The sequence below is a fragment of the Theropithecus gelada genome, chromosome 1 (assembly GCF_003255815.1).
Source record: "Theropithecus gelada isolate Dixy chromosome 1, Tgel_1.0, whole genome shotgun sequence".
NCBI lineage: Eukaryota > Metazoa > Chordata > Mammalia > Primates > Cercopithecidae > Theropithecus > Theropithecus gelada.
Genome location: NC_037668.1, coordinates 94,486,899 through 94,507,557, shown reverse-complemented (window position 1 = coordinate 94,507,557; position 20,659 = coordinate 94,486,899). Strand labels below are relative to the sequence as shown.

The following is a 20,659-nucleotide window of genomic DNA, read 5'->3' as shown; positions in this document are numbered from 1 at the left end:
CCTCAGGATCTGCTTCAACTGCAGAGTGCTACCTAACCCAAGGGCATGCCCCTTCCTAGTGTGGCCCACATCAGAGCACTGATTGATTGAGCAGTACCAAGGTTATTCATCTTAGCCAAACTCACACTAACTCTGAAGGCTCCTACTAGTTCCCGAGTTTCCCTGGGATCAGCTCAGGCTGTTGCTGGTTGTGTAAAAAAGCTCAACTTCTCCCTCTGCCTGCCCCACACCACAGGTATTAAGTCTAAGGTCACTCCTTAATAAACATCCTGCACACTAAACTTGGAGTTGGAGTCATTCTGCTTCTTGGAAAACTCATTGGTAAAAGAAGAGGCTTTACCCTTTGTTCATCCTTTAAAGAGTACAACTACAATCAAGGACAAAATTACATATTTGGTTTAATAAAAGGAAGATTTTTCTTTCAACAGTGGAACAATCTGCCTCAAAAAACAGTGAACTTGCATAAGCAGAGGGACACTGTACTGTTGTCGGAGCGTCTCTGTTCACCCTGCTGTTAGCTAACAAGCAGCACAGTATCACTAGTATTTATAAATTAGTGATTAGAAAATTATTTTAGAACATTCTGGATTCAATAGGCACTGGAAATAATTTTAAACATATATGGGAAGAAATCCCATTTCCTAATGAACTCCCTGAAATAATTTGAGATTACTTAATTCTAACCTTAAGATGCGATACAATATAATTCAGGACATAGTGGCAGAAACTAACTGTCAAAGTCCACCAATGGCCATTTGTTCTTTTGTCTTTTAGTAATAAAACCCTGAATGTTAGCTGGCTACATGTTTATCTAGCAAAACACTACATTTTCCAGACTCCCTTGCAGCGAATGTGTCCATGTGATTAAACTGTGGTAGTGGGATCTGGGTGGTAGTGATGCGTGCAACTTCTGAGTTAAACTCTTAGAGAAAACCTCTTTCTTTTTATTTCTTCTTTCCTCCATCCCAAGGCTGGTACATGGAAGTACTTGTGGTGGTAAGGCAGCAGTGCCACTCTAGGAAAGGGGAAGCAATAATGCAGAAAATTCCTGGGTTTTTGAGTGACCACTGGAGTAAGACTCTTTTACCTCTGGACTGCCTATCAGCTTTGACTTTTATGTGGGAGAGAAAGAAACCACCTATTTAGTTTAAGCCATTATTATTTTGGTCAGCTTAGCAAATATTCTAACTTACACAGATGCCAAATCAACATCTCAAACCTGGGTGATGTTCATTCTTTGCCCTGTAAGCATGGTATCTTATCAGCAGACTGGAACATGATAAGAATAAGAACTATTACCTTTACCTGTGAGTTAACTCCTGTATTATCCTTCTGCCTTTTTGGTGTTCTGCCCCACATTATATTTTATTTCTATATAAAAATCAAGGGCTAAGGTAAAATCTGGACTACAATTATGTTTATTTGTCTAACTATACAATAGGATTGTTGCCAGAAATTAAAATCTTGATTTGTTTTGCTGCTGAGACTTTGTCTTGAGAAGTAATTTTCAGATAAGTTTATATTGTATATACACATAATTATATGATTCATTCATTTCTCCCATTTAATTCATTAATTTGACTGTCCAATATATATAGCAAAACTATTCAAGTAAAAAAAAGACCAATTTCATGATAAAAGAGATCAAATTAGTTACAGTTCATGGATACATATTAACAAATAAATGAAAAGAATAAGTGAGGCACAACTTTATCTTAAAAACTTCAAAAGAAACATAAATCAGAAGTCCAACGTAAATCATTGTTATGAATAATTTATTATTTGACATTTCCTCATTTCTATTAATGTAATGATTGATGCTTTTGTAGTATAAAAACCATAGCTTAAATAAAACATTCTGATATATCATTAACTGGTGTAGACCCTATTTCTTTTTTAGTACCTGAAGAAAATATAGATGTATAATTGTCTGCCCTTTGGGCTGGAAACATGTAAAGTCCAAAATCATTGTCATTTTTATCATGGCACCAGCTGGATTTCAGGTTATTTCTACTTATCTGGCTCTGGAGAGGAAGTGCTACATATGTCATTTATAAAATATATGTACATGATTGGGCACGGTGGCTCATGCCTGTAATCCTGGCACTTTGGGAGGCCGAGATGGATGGATCACCTGAGGTCAGGAGTTCGAGACCAGCCTGGCCAATGTGGTGAAACATTGTCTCTACTGAAAATACAAAAAGTAGCCAGGCATGGTGGTGAATGCCTGTAATCCCATCTACTCGGGAGGCTGAGGCTGGAGAATCGCTTGAACCCGGGAGGTGGAGGTTGCAGTGAGCAGAGATTGTACCATTGCTCTCCAGCCTGAGCAACAGAACAAGACTCTGTCTAAACAACAACAACAACAACAACAACAATAACAACACTATCTATATCTGTATCTATCCGTATCTACCCATGGGTTATCAAGGAGAGGGCAAGGATTCTAAAGCCAAGAATATGTTTTCAGTTACAACCACTCTTTAAACTTTTGTGCATCCAGAAACATGCTCACCCTTTCCTAAAGTAATGATAACAGCTCACTCTTCCACACCAAGTATGAAAAATTATAAATATTTAGGAATCACAGGAATAGGAGATCCAGGTTCTCACATCATAGAGAACAAAGTGGAGGTGTGGGTGCTGGGAATGGGAGCTGAGGGTCCCTTGGTCTGTGGTGTTGTTGATTTGCAGAAACAGAGTAACTCCGAGGTCACTCTCTCTGGGTGTCTCCATCTAGTTTTCACTCTGCTTCCCTTAACACTTTTTCATCAGAATCTTAACCACACCCTGTCAATCTATTTCCTTAAAAACAGATGTTGCAAAGAGCTCAGAGTAAACCACCACTTTTTGCTGCATCCTCAGCAATGTATGTGGCTGGAGGAATAGCTACCAGGTAACTTAGCCATGCATATTCTATTCAACAGAGGGAATCTCTTCTTTCCTGGATTTAGCTACATTCCGGCAAACATCCACTATGTTTCTGGGACTCTGCCAGTACATTTGCTTTCACATAAATTTCTTCACTTAATCCTCTGAACTTGCCTTCTTTTACTTACCCCAGGTAGCTTCCAAAGGGCCAGTTTATTATACAGAGAATAAACTCAGAGAAGTGAATAAAATAAACTGCACAGACATGGCTATAAACTGGTTTTAGACACTTAAGGAGATTTTTAGTAAAAAATATTATTCAGTAAGTGAAAAATAATTTGAAAGATGACACTGAAAAGTGAAAGAGTGTGCATTTAAAATACCACCATTACTAGAACTCACAGGCCAATATGTAACTATAAAATCTGCACCTTCCATTGCAGAAGGAAAAGAAAACTAATACATTTCATGCTTCCCTTTTCAAGAAGACATCTTAAAGTAGCAGGGGAGTATATGATTAAAAATTGCTTTAAATATTGTTTATTGTGGTTAGTTACTCTTAGCAATCATTTTGGTTGTCACCAACAGCAGCGATCAAGTCCGTTATAAGCATTAAACACTAAAGAAAGCATCATGATAGACATTTTTCATCCTGGTGAGGCAAAAGTTTATTCTCAAAGATGGATGATTACAACTCATTTAGAAAGGTTAGTTGAGATGTTTCCTGAAGCATCTTGAAAATGGTTCAGCGTTTATTAACTGCCCTGTTCAAGGGGAATGCTGTACAGAGATCTCATCTCTCTAAAGAAGATGCCAAGAACATATTAGCTGCCAGTTTGAGAGCCTTCATCTGTTCCGCACAACCATTTTTAGAAAACAATGGTGGCATTTATCAAACAGAGAAAAAACTGTAAATGTTGGAACCCAGAATTCAGCAATTAAAGACATTTAGTAGCTGGGAATTGGGGAATGGAAGTGCAAATTGTGCAAAAATACCTCTTTTTTAACCCTAAGTCTTAGTTTGTCTACAGGAAAATACCTATTTGAGTAATATAAATAGAACAGTTACTCATATCTGAGGTACCTTAAAGATAAGATTATTTAAGTCAACTTGATAATACAATAGAATGAAGGATATAAGTCTTAAATTCCATTTAGACTATGATTTTGATTAATTTTTGGTTTTAGAGCATAGCAATACAAAAAATAACCAGTTTCCTTCCATGTATTTTCACGTGATGTATCATAGAAAAGGAAACTAAGATGGGTTTTTAAAAATCACTGTTAGCAAATCTGTGAACTTCATGTTGTTTCTAGTTGCTAAGTCTGCATTAGAGGTAAGTCTGGATAATCTTTATTATTTTTTCTTTTTAAAATGCTTGCAGGAAAATAAGTCAAAAGAAAATGTGGTTCCATGTGTTTTTCACCATTTTGAAAAGCACAAGGACTGCAATATAAAATAAGTACAACTTTCTCAAGCTAGAATGAGCTTATTAAGGTCTATAGAATTCATTACATGGTGACCATATGCAGGCTTCAATTTAAGGAGTTTCTGATTGACTTAATGCATACAGGCAGAACATAGCTCTGTTCAATCTCACTAAAGTTCAACACACACACACACAACACTCACCACTGGTGATGGGGAAAGTGCGATGTTGCCTATTGATGCCTTCAATTCATCTACAGTTGCAGCATTCTTAAGAATGTCTTTAGATTGCAATGGTTTAATCTTGATATTAAATTTCTTATGTGATTCTTCTTCTTCTTCCGATTCACTCGAAGAATAGAAGTGCTTTCCTTTGGTAGGTAGAACACAGTTAAAGATACATAACTCTTTCTTCTACTGGGAGGCAACCACTCTAAGACAAGAGTGTTTGCATATAGAGACAGCAAAAGTATCCTTAGATGGCAGAAAATCAAAGCAAAACATACAGAAGTAAAGGAGGAAAGGGTTAGAACTTATTCACCTTTCCTCAGAACATGATCAAGGATGGTGAATTTCACGAAGCAATGGTTCTAATATTCTACATTTTTGCAGCGGTCGGCCATTTGTTGTGTCATACTCTGCATACACAGACAAGCACATGTGAGCTGACTCATCTACAGAGAGAGGAAGGCTGCTTTACAGATGATCCACGAGGAGTTTTAAATGCATCAGTGTGACATGCTTTGCCCAGGAATGAATTGTAGGGAGAGGACAGTAAGAGCTATTTTCTAGTCACTATAAATGACAGTCACATCAGGGATTAGCAGACAGCCCAGTACCCACCATTTCCACAGTTGTTTTTTCAGCACATTTTTCTCTTTCTCCTCTCTCTTTTCTATGAATAGATTAAGGCAAAATGCCTGCTTGCTAGAGCTCAGGCTGTTCTCAGTGCTGTTTATTCATCTCTAATATTAGGGATAACAGGACTTGTGAAGATTAGGTTGTTTCATTACTTTTGTAAAATCTGAATTTATCTTACTGTTTCTTGAGAGTGAATGAAAATTAGAATAAAAAAATAAAGAAAGGATATAGCCGGGTTCCTCGGGTCTGATGCTGTAGCCTTCTTCATCCAGCTCAGGTGAGTTCTATAAAACACAAGTGCATATGAAGTGATTATTATCCTAACAGTGATCAAGAAATTATTTTTTTTCTAGAGTCTTCTATTTAAGCATATAGAAAAGTCTTTTCTTTTAGGAAATGAAGTTTCTAACTTTTGGAAGTGAATTTTGAGCAATATGTTTAGATATTTACTCAAGGATACTTGGAGGGTCCTCCTACTGGGAAAATAAACGAGGAGGAATCAACTGTCAGTGAAAGAAAGCATTCAAACAGCATTTAACATTCATTTCCTGTAAGCCAAGGACTGTGCTAAGCAACATGGGTGATAAGAAATGCAGATTACTTGTCCTCAGGGAAATTGAAATGTGTTTTGGTAGGAAAAAATTAAAAAGAAAATATAAAACACAAAACACCTGTGTTAGACAGGGTTTAAAGAAGAGGAAATTAGTGAGGTTTAAAAGAATCAGAGAGGTCTTTATGGGTCTTTCAGGACAGACAGGAGAGGGCAGAGTGGGAGCTCCTTCTAGATGGTAAGAAAGAGCCTGTTCAGAGACACCAAGATGGGAGCAGACACTGGGTGACTCAGATGGGGAAACAGAGGGGAAACAGCAACGGTGACATGGCTAGAGAAGAAGCTGCACAGCGGGAGATGGGGAGATGAGACTATGGAGGCCAAGAGGCCAGGGGAAGAGTTTGGACTTGAGGTAGCTACTGCAGCTTCTCAGCTAGGGTGGGGCATACTGAAAGCAGGATCTTAAGGAGTTCTGGAAGTATGTTCCAGGATAGCCTTGGGGCAGAAGAACTGGAGAAAGAAAAACTAATTCAAAACATGTGCATCCATTCAGGCAAGATGTGCTAAGGACATGGATCGAGTTATTGGTGGGATGGGATAACTCAAGGATATTTGAAAGGATGGATTTTTGGTTCTTGGTAACAGATCAGTCATAGGAGAAAAAGCAGAGGGAAGGTTAAAGAGGAATCCAAGATTTCTACCCTCAAATTGTGGGAGAGTGCTGGTACTCCAAGTTGAACTAATTCTAACAGCAGACAACTAACATTTTTTGGAAAGAAGCAGAAAACATAAAAAGGCAGTTTGTACTGTTGGGATTAGAATGATAGTATTTGGATTCTTACTACATGGTAAGCATTGTGACCCATACTTTACCTCACTGAACCACACAACAAACATATGTGAAAAGAATTATCCCATTTATCAAGGGGGGAAATAAGAGAAATCAGACACCATTTCTCAAGCAAACACACCCAGCAAATGTCAGATCTAGGTTTTGACCCCAGCTGTTTCAGACTATACCCTATGCCCTAGAGGGGAGGAAGATGAAGCATTTGTAGGTGGCCCTGTTGAAGTTGAGGTTGTAGGTCTGTCCGTGAGAGAAGGCAGAGTTGGAGAGTTAGTTTGGGAGTTAATAAAGCAGTAAAAGTGCCATAACCATGGAGAGAGAAGAGGGTCTACATACCAAGGAAAAAATCCCATTAAATAAATTCATTTTTATTGTCTATAGTTAAGATATACAACATGTTTTGATATGCATATACATAGTAAAATGACTACTACAGTTAAATTTACATTTCTATTACCTTCTATAGTTGCCCTTTTTATGTGTGTGTGTATGATAAGAGCACCTAAACCATTAGCAAATGTTTAGTACTTTAGATATCTAGACTTCATCTCACCTTACTGCAAATTTGTACTCTTTGAGCTACTTCTTCCATTTCCTCTCTCTTTTTGTCCCTGCTGACTACTTTTCTACTGTTTCTATGTATTTAACTTCTTTTTCTTTTCTTTCTTTCTTTCTTTTTCTTTTTTTTTTTTGAGACAAAGTCTCTCTGTTTCGCTCAGGCTGAAGTCCAGTGGTGCGATCTCAGCTCACTGCAACGTCCGCCTCCCGGGTTCAAGCGATTCTCCTGCATCAGCCTCCCATATTTGACTTCTTTTTAGATTCTGCATATAAGCAAGATCATACAGTTTTTTTCTTTCTGTGTCTGAAACTCATCATTTTTTTGAGCATTTATTGTGGTCTTCCTCTTTTCCTCCTTCTTCAGTTCTCAGAGGTGCTTTTTTTTTTTTTTTTTTTTTTTTAAATACAAGTGTATTGAGGTCACTTACCTGCTAAAAACTGCCCCTGGCTTCTCACTGCATTTAGAATAAAAGCCAAGTGCCTCTGTGTAGCCAATAAGACCCAGCAGGGCTGGCTCCTGCCCCTCTCTCTAGCCTTGCATTTGTAATTATCTTCCACTGATCCCCTCTCAGCCACATGTTCTCTCCTTCCCAATGTTTGTGATTTGGGTGCTGCAAGCACTGTCTCATTTCAGAGACCTCATCAATGCTGTTCCCTCTGCCTGCAATTCTCTTCCCCCAAATGTTCAGCCAGTTAGCCTCTATGTATATGTTAGGCCTTTGCTCAGAGGTCACATCCTCCCTGAAGCCTTTCCTGCCAAAATCAGGTTGACTTACCTCTATTCTCAAAACTTCTAAGAAGTAGGACCAGGGCTGAAACACCCAGATTTAATATTAGAAAAGCATTTTTTGAGCAAATACTATAGGCTAGGCAGGTTACTGAAATGTTTTGCAAATAATTAGCTCATTGAATCCTTGCAACAATGACACGCGGTCATTGACTTCTTTTTTGCTACTCGGCAAATAACTTCTCCAAGGCCACACACAGCTGATACGTGTAGGGGCTACATCAGGGGTGTCCAATCTTTTGGCTTCCCTAGGCCACACTGGAAGAAGAAAAATTATCTTGGGTCACACATAAAATACACTAACGTTAACAATAGCTGATCAGCTAAAATAAATAAATCAATCAGAAAAAATCTCATAAAGTTAAACAAGCTTGCACAAGATCTTAAACTCAGTTCTGACAAACTTTATTGCTCTTAGCCCCATCCTAACTAGGCTAGGCACTTCCTAATGACATGATGAGTATTTCACTTATTTCTAAGTCCTATTATAAGAATACCTCAACTCATTTTTAAGCTGTAAAATACTTAATAAAGAGAAACAATCTTCTGATACTCACATATCTTTCCCAATCAATTTCCGCATAAAATCCATTTGGTGCCCCATTGCTTTTCTTCTGTAATAAAGTTGAAAATGAATTTAGAAGGAAAATATTTGAATAAAAACAAAGGAACAAAGAACATTGAACTCTTATCTGCATTTAGCAAGAGCTATCAAAATCCAGCACTGGAAAGACATATTAGAGCAGCTTATTAAGGAGCCACATTTATGTAACGGAATGGTAATCTAGCTGCCGTGACACTGCATAAAAAAGCCTACGTACTTATTTCACAAAAGATTGTAGGATACTGAGGCACGGGGATATTAACGATGAACTGTTCAAATTTTATTCAATTACTGAAGAATTAGCAGCACCTTTATTATAATTGAATCCTCTAAACCTACAGGAGATATAGCCGTGTATATATGTATTTTAAATGGAAACATTTTTACCTCCATGCTGCTATTATATACAATTAGTTACAACATATCCAAAGAGTACTCATCCAAGTCATTAATTAATCTTTTAGCATTTTAGCCCTGACTCAATTTTTTTGTAACTACTCCCTTGATAAAACATAGAGGAAGTCAGCTCCACAAAAGTTCATTCAGCTCCTAGTTATTAAAAATAATGTTTTTAAAATGACTTTTCTTATCAAAATTTAAAAATAGAATTTGAGGATTAATGGTGGATTTTTGTCATTCGTGTGATCTGTGCCTCCGTGAGCACGTATCATTGCAAGTTGACTGGATGTCAGTACTACTCTCTTCTGATTATCTTAAAGTTTTCTTTGTCCCCTAGTACAGCCATGACACATGGCTACAAGCACTTGAGCAAAGATGTGGCATCACCCAAACAGATATTGCCAAGATTTTCTATGTCTTGTGAGCAAAGGACAAACACAAATCAGGTTGGTAATGGAGGGTTCATTCAACATTCTTATATTTAGCACATGGGACAAGGGTATGTCACTGCGCATAGCAGATCTCAGAACAACACACATCAAATGGTGATGCATGAGGCTTGGACACAGGACCTCTAATTTTGCAATAACAAATAAAGGCCACTTGAACTGCAATGTAAACAACTAATACCCAATTTGACAAATAGGTGGAGAAATAAGCTTTTTATGTGTGCACATAGGATCACTAGATAACCCAGAATAATCATCCTCATTGAATAACAGTGAATGTTGACTAGGCATTCTATGGAATAGCAGGGCTTTGGCAAGGGTAAATAATGCACAAGAAATAGATAATGTGTTCATGCCCTCTGTCTTACACCAATATACTACCACGGCACTAGAATTTACAATGATAAGAACTGGGCCATGCTTTGCCTCCACAGACCAGCATCCATGGACATAAGGTCTGTGACCATCTCCCTCTCTGTCCCACTCCTGACATAGATTATTTGTATGCAGACTACATCATTTTAATCTTCTCATATAATTGCCTTCATTGAATTAGTGCTTCGGTGGTATTTCTTCTACTTTGAACAAAGGTCTTTGTAAAACCTGTCATATCAACTCTGCCTGTGTATACCTTACAAAGCTATTGTTGAGAACTGGTCCATTACATAATGTGACACTTAATACAAATGATTCTCTCACTTGGGTGTAGACAGGGCTCCCATTTTCTCTTTATCATATTTACTTTCTCTTTTAATTCCTGCTTTACCAATTTGTTTGTATATGACTTCTTTGCAAAGTGCTCCACTCCTTCTTAGAAAGCATATATAACAAACAAGTTCAATATAGACATTTAATTTATATTGATAGGAGATCAAAAGGACTAAGCAGATTCCAGAGAAGTAAACTCATGAATTTTGTGATCTAGGATTGTTATCCAAAACCACAGATTAGATAAATTACTGAGTTCAAAATTTTCAAAGTTCTACAGTTTGCTTCCATGATAATCTCATCTTTGTAACTAAGGCCCTTAAAAACCAAGATGGCTTATATGTTCAGCTAAACAGTTTATATATATATACACACACACACACACACATTTGTTTGTGTGTATGTATGTATGTGTGTACATATACATACACACATATATACATACACATGCATATATATAAATAAACATACACAGATACCTACACACACACACAGATAAATATATATATATATGTATATTTGTTTTTCTTTTTTTCCTGACAACATATATCTAATATTGTAGAAAGAAAGGTGAGTTCTAAATCTGACGATCTAGGCAGAGTGAAAATTTCCCAGTTTGCATGAAAACCAAAGGAAGACTGAGATAAAAGGGAAGCAAAACTTGTAGAAATTTTTTCTTCAAAAATAAGGACACTTTAACAACAAATACTAAAAACAAACAACAAATCATAACAATACATTATTTTTCGTAGATATTCAACACACACATGCACACACACACACACACACACACACGGCTTTATTAGAGGAATTTGGTCTCAGTTATGCCAGTGGATTATTACAAATATCTTTGGTTTTCCAAGTGGAAATTATCAAGTTAAAGCTAAGTCAGAGCCTGGATGGAATTCTTCTGGCCCAAACCCAAGAAAAAAACAATTCTTTGTTGGTTTAACCATTGAGAAAGGTGCAACTGTAGTACTAGTAATAGTGAAGATAATGAGTCTACTGATTTTCAAATGGAAAACTTTCAAGAAGAAGAAGCAAGGAAGAATATCAGTTACGTGGGGAAACACCACTTAAAAACCAGGCTTAATAGTGAAAGAAGTATCAGTTATTTACCAACATATAAACAATGATTTTTCTCTTAGAATTGTAATTATATAGATTTTTACCTCTTCCTTTTATTTTGTATGTTTTAAAATTCAAAAATCCTACCTTTAGCATAAGTAACTTTTATAACTTGAATATGACTATTATTTAAAGATAATTGAGGCTCACAGTGATGCTAATCATGTCTTCATCGGTATTTTACTTTGGTTAGCATATATTATCTGTTTTTATATAATATGATGGGCTAAATAGATATAGTGACAGTTATGTTCAATCATACACTAATCAAAGTTCTCAATTTCCATTGGGAATGCCTCTGGTTTTCAAGGTCAGCTCATGGCCAGGTAATTATCCTTGGGTGGGGCATGTTAAAGGTACATGATGTACTGCCTAAATATTATCTTTTCTCCCCTGAGGTAAACTTGACTCACTTTGTAAATAATTCTATAGAACAGCACTGCCCAATAGAAATACCTGTGAAGATGGCAATGTTCTACCTGTGTGCTATCCACGATGGCAGCCACTAGCCACAAGTGGCTATGAAGTACTTGAAATGTGTCAAGTGCAACCGAGGAACTGAATTTTAATTAAATAGTCACATGTGGCTACCATAATGTACAATACAGCTATAGGTACCACAGAGTTTGGGCTAGGGTCAGCATCCCTGACTCAATGTTCTTTGGTCAAATACACTGGTTCTTACAGATCAAGTTTCTGCCAAATTCCTGATGTTATTGAGATAGTGCTTATCCTAAGAAATGACTACTCATTTTATGTGGTGATATTTCCTTTATGGCCAAAGGCTTCTTTATAGATAGTAGATTCTTTTTAAAATTTGAATTCCTGTCCTTTGTTGATGAAACAGGAAACACACATCTTTTATGTGTGATTACTCTTTAAAAGTACATTCAGATGTCAGTCCATAAAGTCTATATGGTTAATTTAAAAATTGGCCCCAGATATTCAAGAAGTAATTTGGAAATACCTAAGAATTTTCTTAAATGGAGTAAACAAAAACTACTGTGTTTTCCAAATTTTAAATTGGGATTTTACTCACTGTTTTTAATAACCCTTTGGAAATTTTAAACTAAAATCTGTTTCCTTACCGAAACTTTTTTTCCTCCTTCACGCGCACACTCTGCTTTGCTATTGTAGGGTGGTTCGTGTGGGCTGGGCTGCTGGAATTGATTGTTTTCATGTAGAAAAAAGTGGTTAAAAGATCTGCTTGTTCTTCAAGACACATATAAAGAATTACATGGAGTCAGCAAACATACCATAGAAGAAACCATCTCTAGGCCAAATCATACGGCCTACCAATCTTGGCAGGGTTCCTTAAGCAAAGAGTGGACTTTGGGGCCCATAATGAGGCTCTATTCAGCAGGCCAGCTTGGCTAGGCCAAGAGAAGAAGGGAGGAGGAAGAAGATATGTCCCAGGCACCAGGGACCATGTGGATCTGTTTCTCATACAGCCAGCATTTAATTTACACGTAGAGAACAGGCACAAGGACACACAAGAAGAGACGGAATAAAAATGTGTGTATTTCTAACCTAAGTGGGAAAAGTTCAGTTTAGCCTGGATCAAAGCCTTCCTGTGGGTCACCAATACATACAGCACACACAGCTGACAGCTCCAAATCTGTGCCCTTTCCTGCACACCTGTTCAGGGTGATAAAAAATGACCTTCGCACAGCAAGGGCTATGACCCTGATGCTCCAAGTTTATGTGTGGAGGGAAACTGGAACTGCTTAGAAAAAAGTTAGTTTGCCCTGCACAAATTAGAGTTTGTGTCTAGGTTAGGATGCATCGTCACACTTGGACACCATGACAGACAGCTCTGCCAGTGACGGGTACATTCAGCCAGTGGGGAGCAAGGCCCACTTTCATGCATGCAGCCCTGCCGCGAAGCCTCCATAGGTTAAACCTCAGAAGCATTGTCACCAGAGATGAGCTTCGTTGGATTTTGAGAAACTGGCATTAAATAAACAACAGTACATTAAAGTTTATGTTTACCAAGTAGTTTATCAACATTAGGTAGGTGCACCACCACCTGTAGTTTGTGGAACTACATTAATGAAACCACACATTTCAACACTTGACATTCAAAAGGCAATAATTTGAAAGCTATATCAGTTAAGCAAAAGTGGACTGGGTCTATAGAAACAAGGGCTGAAGAAATCAGTCTGAGTTTGAAGGAAAATCAGGTTGGTATCTCTGAGAACTGAATGCAGACAGAAACTCAGATAGCACTGGTTTCTAAGATTCAGTGACCATAGTAAACGTGGAAAGCTTGGAGAACATTTCTAAATAGTAAAACCAGCAGCTGCCTAATAATGTCCAATTACCTATAAAGCCTGTTTCTGAGGAAGTGCATTTATTTTGAATGTAGCCTTTTCCGGAACAGGTCTGTGTTATTTTCTAAGAAGTAAAAATTAACTAATTTATCTTTCCTAATAATCACGATCAGTGATATTTATGGCATTTCTAATTAAGTAACCAAGTGGGCACGACTGCTAATAAAGAACTTCATATGATTTGGAATGGTGAAGGACTTGGGGAACTCAGGCATGAAGCCCTGCCCTGGGGGGATGCGTCCCCAGAATGACTGCTGGGTTCATTAATGCAGCACATACTCATCATTGCCTGCCACGTGTCAGCTGCTGTACCAGGTACCAGGGTGCACATTCTACCAGAGATTTAAACTGGTGCTGTTCAGAACACAGAGAATAGTGAGGCAGCAAGGGGCCTTAGAGACAATGAGCAGGGGTTCGGAGAAAGAAAATGAGGACAAGACTGAGAGTGGCACAGGTAGAGAAGCAAGAAACAGCAATCCAGTCTGGGAGCAGCGAGGATAGGAAGCAGAGTAGCTAACAGAGCTTTGCAAAGGTCAGAGGGGACCAGAGAACCCAGGGAGGGGACCAAGCCAGAAGCAAAGAAGAGACACAGAAGCAGAGAGTACCTGAGACAGAGTTAACGAGAGGGCTCTGAGCCAGAAGCAAGAGGTGAGGAGAAGCTGAGTCTTCTGGGTCTTTTTTTTCCCCTGCTGAATAGAGCCTTGATTATAGTGTTACCCAATGTCTGATCAATTTCAGTCTATTTTCTTAACATTTCATGGTGAGAACCACACGAAAGCAAAAGGCACCCCAAAGCTAAGAACCTTGAGTCAAGTGTGGAAGAAAAATTCCTGCTATAGCTGCAATGAACACCCCAGTGTAGGTATAATATTGTGAAGGGTGATTTAAGAAATTTTTTAACCATCAGGTTTATTTTAGTTCCCACTCCAGCCCAATGAGCCTAATGTAAGTCCATTTTTTTTTTTCAGTAACAGCTGTTCTTTTGAACCTTCTGAATAGGCATCTGATTTAGATTTGAAGGAAGTCATTTTAGGAGTCGGTGCAGACTCCCATAAGCGCAACTCGGATAAATCTAAGCCCATGCACCACGGACTTCTTTAAAAAGCAAGAATTCTGGCGGCCAGCAAGGAGTCACAGCTAACTGTTAGATCTAAACCCAGTGGACACATTTTCCTCTTTCAGACTGTAAATTCAGGCTTAAGTGGTTTTCAAGACCATCTCCTACTTTTGAATTTAATATAGAAAATGTATCTGCAGCACAACTACTAAAGGGGAAAAGCTTCTTTCAATTTTCTTGGATCTCAGCTTCATTACAACTTTGTGGCCTCTGTCGGAGAAAAACATTCTCCCATAATGAACTTTTGCATCATTAAATTGGAAATGAAATAACAGTTGATGGGAGCAGCCCCTGCATGAACTGTCTGGCTTGCGACCCACCATCTGTTTGCCTGCCTGCTCTGGGGCAGGGTTTTAGGTAAATGCCGTAAATAAATCTAGCTTGACCAAGACTACATTTATGTCCCATGCAATTAATATAGAAAATTACAGTAGTAAGAGGTCTAAAAAGTCATTCAAGGTATTTTTTTCCATACAGGAAAAAAAAATGGGGCTTTGAGAAATTTAAACGCAGCATATATTGAAGCACAAACTCAGTAAAAATGGTTATTTAAATACTTACAATTCCATCTCTATCTGGTGAACCTCTGTAACAAAAAGAAATTGATAGCTATTATACTAAGGAATCATTCTTGCCACATAGACTAAAGTACAGCAGTAAGAACCATTAACCACTACCCTCCCCTTCCCCAGCATTCCCGCCCTGGTAAACCTGGCTAATGAAAACTAAATCAAAACAAATTGGTTGAGTGATATTTAAGTGTGGGGTATGTGTATGTGGGAAGGAAATTCTCATTAAAAAATTGGAGCCCAAAGCCACAAGTGGGTAGGGTAGTGCCTTGGTTCATTTTTGAGAGGAGAGTTTATTAAAGAGACTCCACTCTAGCTGGCTCCATTTAAAACTATCATGAGGCAAGTAAACCAATGTGCTGTCTCACCTGTGTATTTTTAAGAGATGGGGTCTTGCTATGTTGCCCAGGCTGGAGTGCAGTGGCTATTCACAGGCACAATCAAAAGCACACTACAGCCTTGAACTGCTGGGCTCCAGTGAACCTCTGCTCCAGCCTCCTGAGAAGCTGGGATTGCAGGAGAGAATCACTGAGCCCAGCCCTTTTATCTTTGCTTCTGTGAATGGTCCTGAACTGCCTCCTACATGAGAAAGCTTCTGTGGTATTTTTCAACTTTATTTTGAGAATTGGTACTTTCCTCCGTATTTCTATGTTTACTTCTCCTTCCATTATAGAAGAGCAGGAAATGGAGAACAACATTTTGCTAAATGGCTCCTTCTGATGACTAAAGTCCAGGGCAGCTATTCTATGGTGGCACCATGCTGCAGTAGTCAAGAGCAAGGGCTTTTGAGTAAGATGAAGCTGGGTGTCCAAATAATTCTGTGACCCTGAACACTTAACCTCTCTAAGCCAGTTTAAATAAGGTAATATAGAGAGAACTTACAATAGTTCCTGACACATGGTATTCAAAACTGTGAATTGCTTATAATTCCTTTTCTCTTCCAAGATTTCTCTTCACTAGGAACACGAAACTGCCCACTTGCAGCCACACTGGACTTTAGAGTATTAGAGGTATTTTGGAAAACTGGATTAGAGGAGCAGACGGAGAAACTAGAAGGTAGCCATTGTAATTTTATAACTTCCCATTTTAATTCAGTTTTTAAGAGGCAAAAAATACAAGGATACTTATTACGCTTGGAAAGGGTCCTGCATTATTTGGAAGAAAACCTTAATAAGTGCTTAAGGTGAACTGTGATATCTTGAGGAGTTTGGTGTGGGGTTGGAATCATTCTTCAGAAGGTGCAATCAGGTAAGAGAATTATTGTGTAATGGCAGGGAGCCAGTGAGGGGAGAGAGAGAGAGAGAGAGAGCAATGCAGAGAGTTGGTGGGATGCCATCTGGACTCCAAGGTGTGATTCCCTTTCCCCACCAACATCCCTTTAAAATTAGTGGAATATTCTACTTGGATTATAATACACTTGACAGAGTGCATATTTTTCATAACTAGTGAGTTCTGTGTCCACAGAGATGCAGAGGTGAATCAGTGGTAGAGGGGCAAGAAACAGAGAACATCCTGATATTGAAAGACCATGGGAATTGACAGAAATCTTGAGACTTTTGGACATTACCTGGATGTGGAAATTAACCAGTTTGAAAAAATTTTATTTAAAGTAGAACGATAGGAAGAGTCTTAGCTGACAAAAGTACTTGTGATGAGCCAGGCGATTGGTTAGGACCAAAGGATAAAAATAATGAAAACATATTCATCACACAGAGAATGAAACAGGTGAGTAAATCCAGTAGGTTATCATGGTCATACTAAGCCCAGGCTAGTAGGAGAGCACTGAGAATAGGTACCAATTCATACTCATCAAAGCCAATTCTCTTTTTTATATCTATATACTTAGTCTTTCTTTCTCTTTCTTTCTCTCTTTCTTTCTTTCTCTTTTTTTCTTTCTTTCTTTTTTTTCTCTCTCTCTCCCTTCCTCCCTTCCTTCCTTCCTTCCTTCCTTCCTTCCTTCCTTCCTTCCTTCCTTCCTTCCTTCCTTCCTTCTTTTCTCTCTCTCTCTCTCTTTTGAGACGGAGTTTTGCTCTTGTCACCCAGGCTGGTGTGTAATGGCACAATCTCAGCTCACTGTGATCTCTGCCTCCCAGGTTCAAGTGATTCTCCTGGCTCAGCCTTCCAAGTAGCTGAGATTATAGGCATGCATCACCACGACCAGCTAATTTTGTATTTTTAGTAGAGAAGCAGTTTCACCATGTTGACCAGGTTGATCTCGAACTCCTGACCTCAGATAATCCACCTACCTCAGCTTCCCAAAGTGCTGGAATTACAGGTGTGAGCTATGGTGCCTGAAGAATATACTGAGTATTTCTTATTAGGACTTCAACTTACTAGGACTTAAGGTCTCTATATATGAGTATTTCTTACTAGGATTCCAACCTTACTAACGGAGCTGGGAGAAAGGTGATTGCATCAACTTTTGGGTAGGATGTATTCAGAGGCACTGATCCATGTGTGGATGCCTTTGGAACCGCAAGCAATAGATGCGGCAAAAGCTCAGAGATTGGCCTGGCTGTGGTGTTGCCCACTGTGGATCCAGGTACAAGGTCCTATCAGTAGGGGATCTTAAACGGGAGGCACTTGACCTCATGCTTATTGCAGCTGTTGGGATGGTCTTTCACAATTTTTAATCAGAGAAACTGTGATTGTACATAGTGGCACTGGAGTCCTATTCTGATCCTTTGTCTTCTCTACTAATGGAAATGTGGCTCATGTGTCTTATGGAGTCAGTGAGCATGGTGGCTAAGGGCACCGGCTCCAGTGCCAGACTGCCTGGGATCAACCAGTGTCAATTTCCTAGCTGCAGAAGCTTGGGCAAGTTACTTCACCCCTTTTTTCCTCGGTTTCTTCAGTTATAAAATAGCCAGCATAACAGTATATACCCCATAGGGCTATTAGAGGATTCAGTGGACTAACATAAGAACCTGAAACAGTCCACAGAACATAGTAAATGCTCATTAAATGTTTTCTAGAATAATAATTTTTATACAATATAACCCAGGATAGGGAGTGAAGAGATTTTAGCAGCCTCAGACAGTTGGGTATGTGTTCTAATTTCACCTTCTAACCCCCTGTAGTGAGGTTTTATATTGTATTTTAAAACAATTTTTTTCTTTTTCATGGCAGACTTATTGTATTTGCCAATTTCTATTTTAAAAAGAATCATCTACCATGGACTTTTGGGATCTATTTTTAAAAGTTTCAGTTACCTTTTGTAACTACTGTCTTTTTTTTTTTTTTTTTAACCCTCCTATTTGTCTGGGTTTTAATTCTACCCATTGATATTTTTTCTTTTCGGTGATGAAAGCACAGACACTGGATTTTAGACTAGAATATGGGCTCCAAGTCTTAGTTTCTGAGTAGCCTTCAGAAAATTACTTAACCTCCTTTGGCACTGATATTTCTCTTTAAAATTGACGTATTGCTGCTAACGTTATTTAATTACTAGGAAGACTAAAAAGGATATCAGCGCAACATATGCCCTGCACAGGGCCTGCCACTTAGCACAAGCTCTCTCCCTTCCCCTACCAGCTGCTGCAATGATGATCAAATCAGGAAACTCTGGTCATAAGCCCACTGTACATCTAAGGAGGTTCAATCAGCTGAAGTTGGTTCTGGTGTCTACCCTAGCAGGTTGCTGAGCAACCCATAGTGAGTTGTAGCAGCCCTGAAAAACAGTTTGCATCAACAAGGTTTCAATGATCACAGACAAACATAAGCATTTACTAAAACTGAAGGGACAGCAAATTGCTAGAGCGCTTTCCCAACCCCTTTGCATTTATGATTTCTTTTCCGAGAATGATATGTGATCAAATTACAGAGTTCATGAAAGCATTAGGGAGTTCATGAAAAGCAAAGGCTTATACTAAACATACTAAACAGCTTTTTCTTTGACCATTACTGATGGTGGAACCAGCTTCAGCTATTTTGCTATCACGTAAGTAATTTGGGACTCTCAAATGATAAGAAGTTAACGAAGGATACTTGGGATTCTTTAAACAAATGTCTTATTAGAGTACCTCAGAGAGATATTTGGCCTCTACCCATAGCTGCGAGGAATAACTCAGTTATTTTAATAACTTCAGAAATGGTGATGGAAGAGTAGTGCTTTGGCTACATGTAAATTAGTGCAGCCTGCCCTGGAGAGATTGTTCAACCTCTTCTCTCTCAAGAAAGCTTTTTCCTTTTTAACTTTCCTCGCATGCCAGAAATCTCTGGTGCAGTCAGTTACAGACATTGTCTTCCTTCAGAAATGGATTTAGTTTCTGTTAACGATGTTCTCCTGAGATCCATCGAATAGTGTCCCACACAACACCTGGCACTACGAATCCTATAATGCCTTCCCTTATATGACTCACATAGTGTCTGGTCCTTTAGGGAAATTCGATTCCATTTAGTGTAAATTTCTTTGTTGTTGTTTACAGGTGTGGAAACTGAGGCCCAGCAAATAAAGGGTAATTCCCAAAGCCATGGAGTTTGGGCCATGCTGGGACTACAGCCCAGGTCTTCTGATCTAGTGAAGGCATCATCACATATTCTGGGTGGCTAATGATTAGAAAATGGCAAACTTCTTAAGAAACAATGTAATTTATATAATCCTCAGAAAAATATTCCTAACTTAGTTATTTAGAAAAATTTGTAGGACAACAGTAAATGTAATATCCATGAAATAAATAGTTACAAAAGAAAATGAAAAAAGAAAATATAAGAACTTAATATTTGGCATCTAGACAAAAAATAACTTCGTCCCCCCAATCCTTTACACTCTTTGGCTTAAAAAACTTTCAAGGTTTCAAGGTGGCCCACTGCCTATGGAAGTAGCCCACACACCTGAGCCTGGTACTTAAGGCCCTTCCTCTCTGGTCCTGGTCTCCTTTCCAGCCTTGCCTTCCATTATCACCTTTACCTGTAACTCCCAAGTAGACAAACTGCCCCATTTGTCTTGTCAATAAATGCCTAGTGGACTTTTCTACCTTTCTGCTTTTGCTTTTGTTGTTCTCTTTGCATGAAATACACATCCTCATCTTCTTGAAGGCCAAACTCAAGTCTCCTCCCCGACCCTGAAGCATCACTGATCATCAATCCAAATATGAGATTTTTCACCCTCAAATTCCCATGAAATCCCATCTTAGTTGCTTGTAAGGAACTTACACATATTAATTTGTGTCAGTAATGATAAGAGTACCAGCAGCTGCCATTTGCTGAGCATTTACTAAGTATTAGGTACCATATGAGTCATTTCAAATATGTTACCTCATTAGTTGTATAAACAATACTTTAATTTGTGTAGTAGATATTTTGTCTCATGAATCATAAATTCTTAAAGGACAAAGGCTCAGGGAAATACTCAGGATCTTGTGATAAAATTTATGCATGATAAAAATATACAGAATGAAAAGCTAAAGGCGAGAATAAATGTGGCTTTCTTCATTTTCACCTATGCCCA

The 20,659-nt window shown here is 38.4% G+C and overlaps 1 protein-coding gene across 8 annotated transcripts in view; it reads right to left on the bottom strand.

Annotated features, from left to right (window-relative positions):
- SGIP1 (SH3 domain GRB2 like endophilin interacting protein 1) overlaps positions 1-20,659 on the bottom strand; it is a 220,130-nt gene that overhangs the window by 107,324 nt on the left and 92,147 nt on the right. For 3 of the 8 annotated variants that reach the window (XM_025355505.1, XM_025355514.1, XM_025355495.1), the window contains 4 exons: positions 15,203-15,227; positions 8,461-8,517; positions 5,391-5,445; positions 4,505-4,680 (listed from right to left, as the gene is read on the bottom strand). In XM_025355505.1, the coding sequence (XP_025211290.1) occupies positions 4,505-4,680; positions 5,391-5,445; positions 8,461-8,517; positions 15,203-15,227 (313 nt within the window). Of the gene's footprint in view, positions 1-4,504; positions 4,681-5,390; positions 5,446-8,460; positions 8,518-12,279; positions 12,352-14,129; positions 14,214-15,202; positions 15,228-20,659 lie in introns of all 8 variants that reach the window. The other 5 variants (XM_025355457.1, XM_025355465.1, XM_025355485.1 and 2 more) reach the window with 3 other exon arrangements.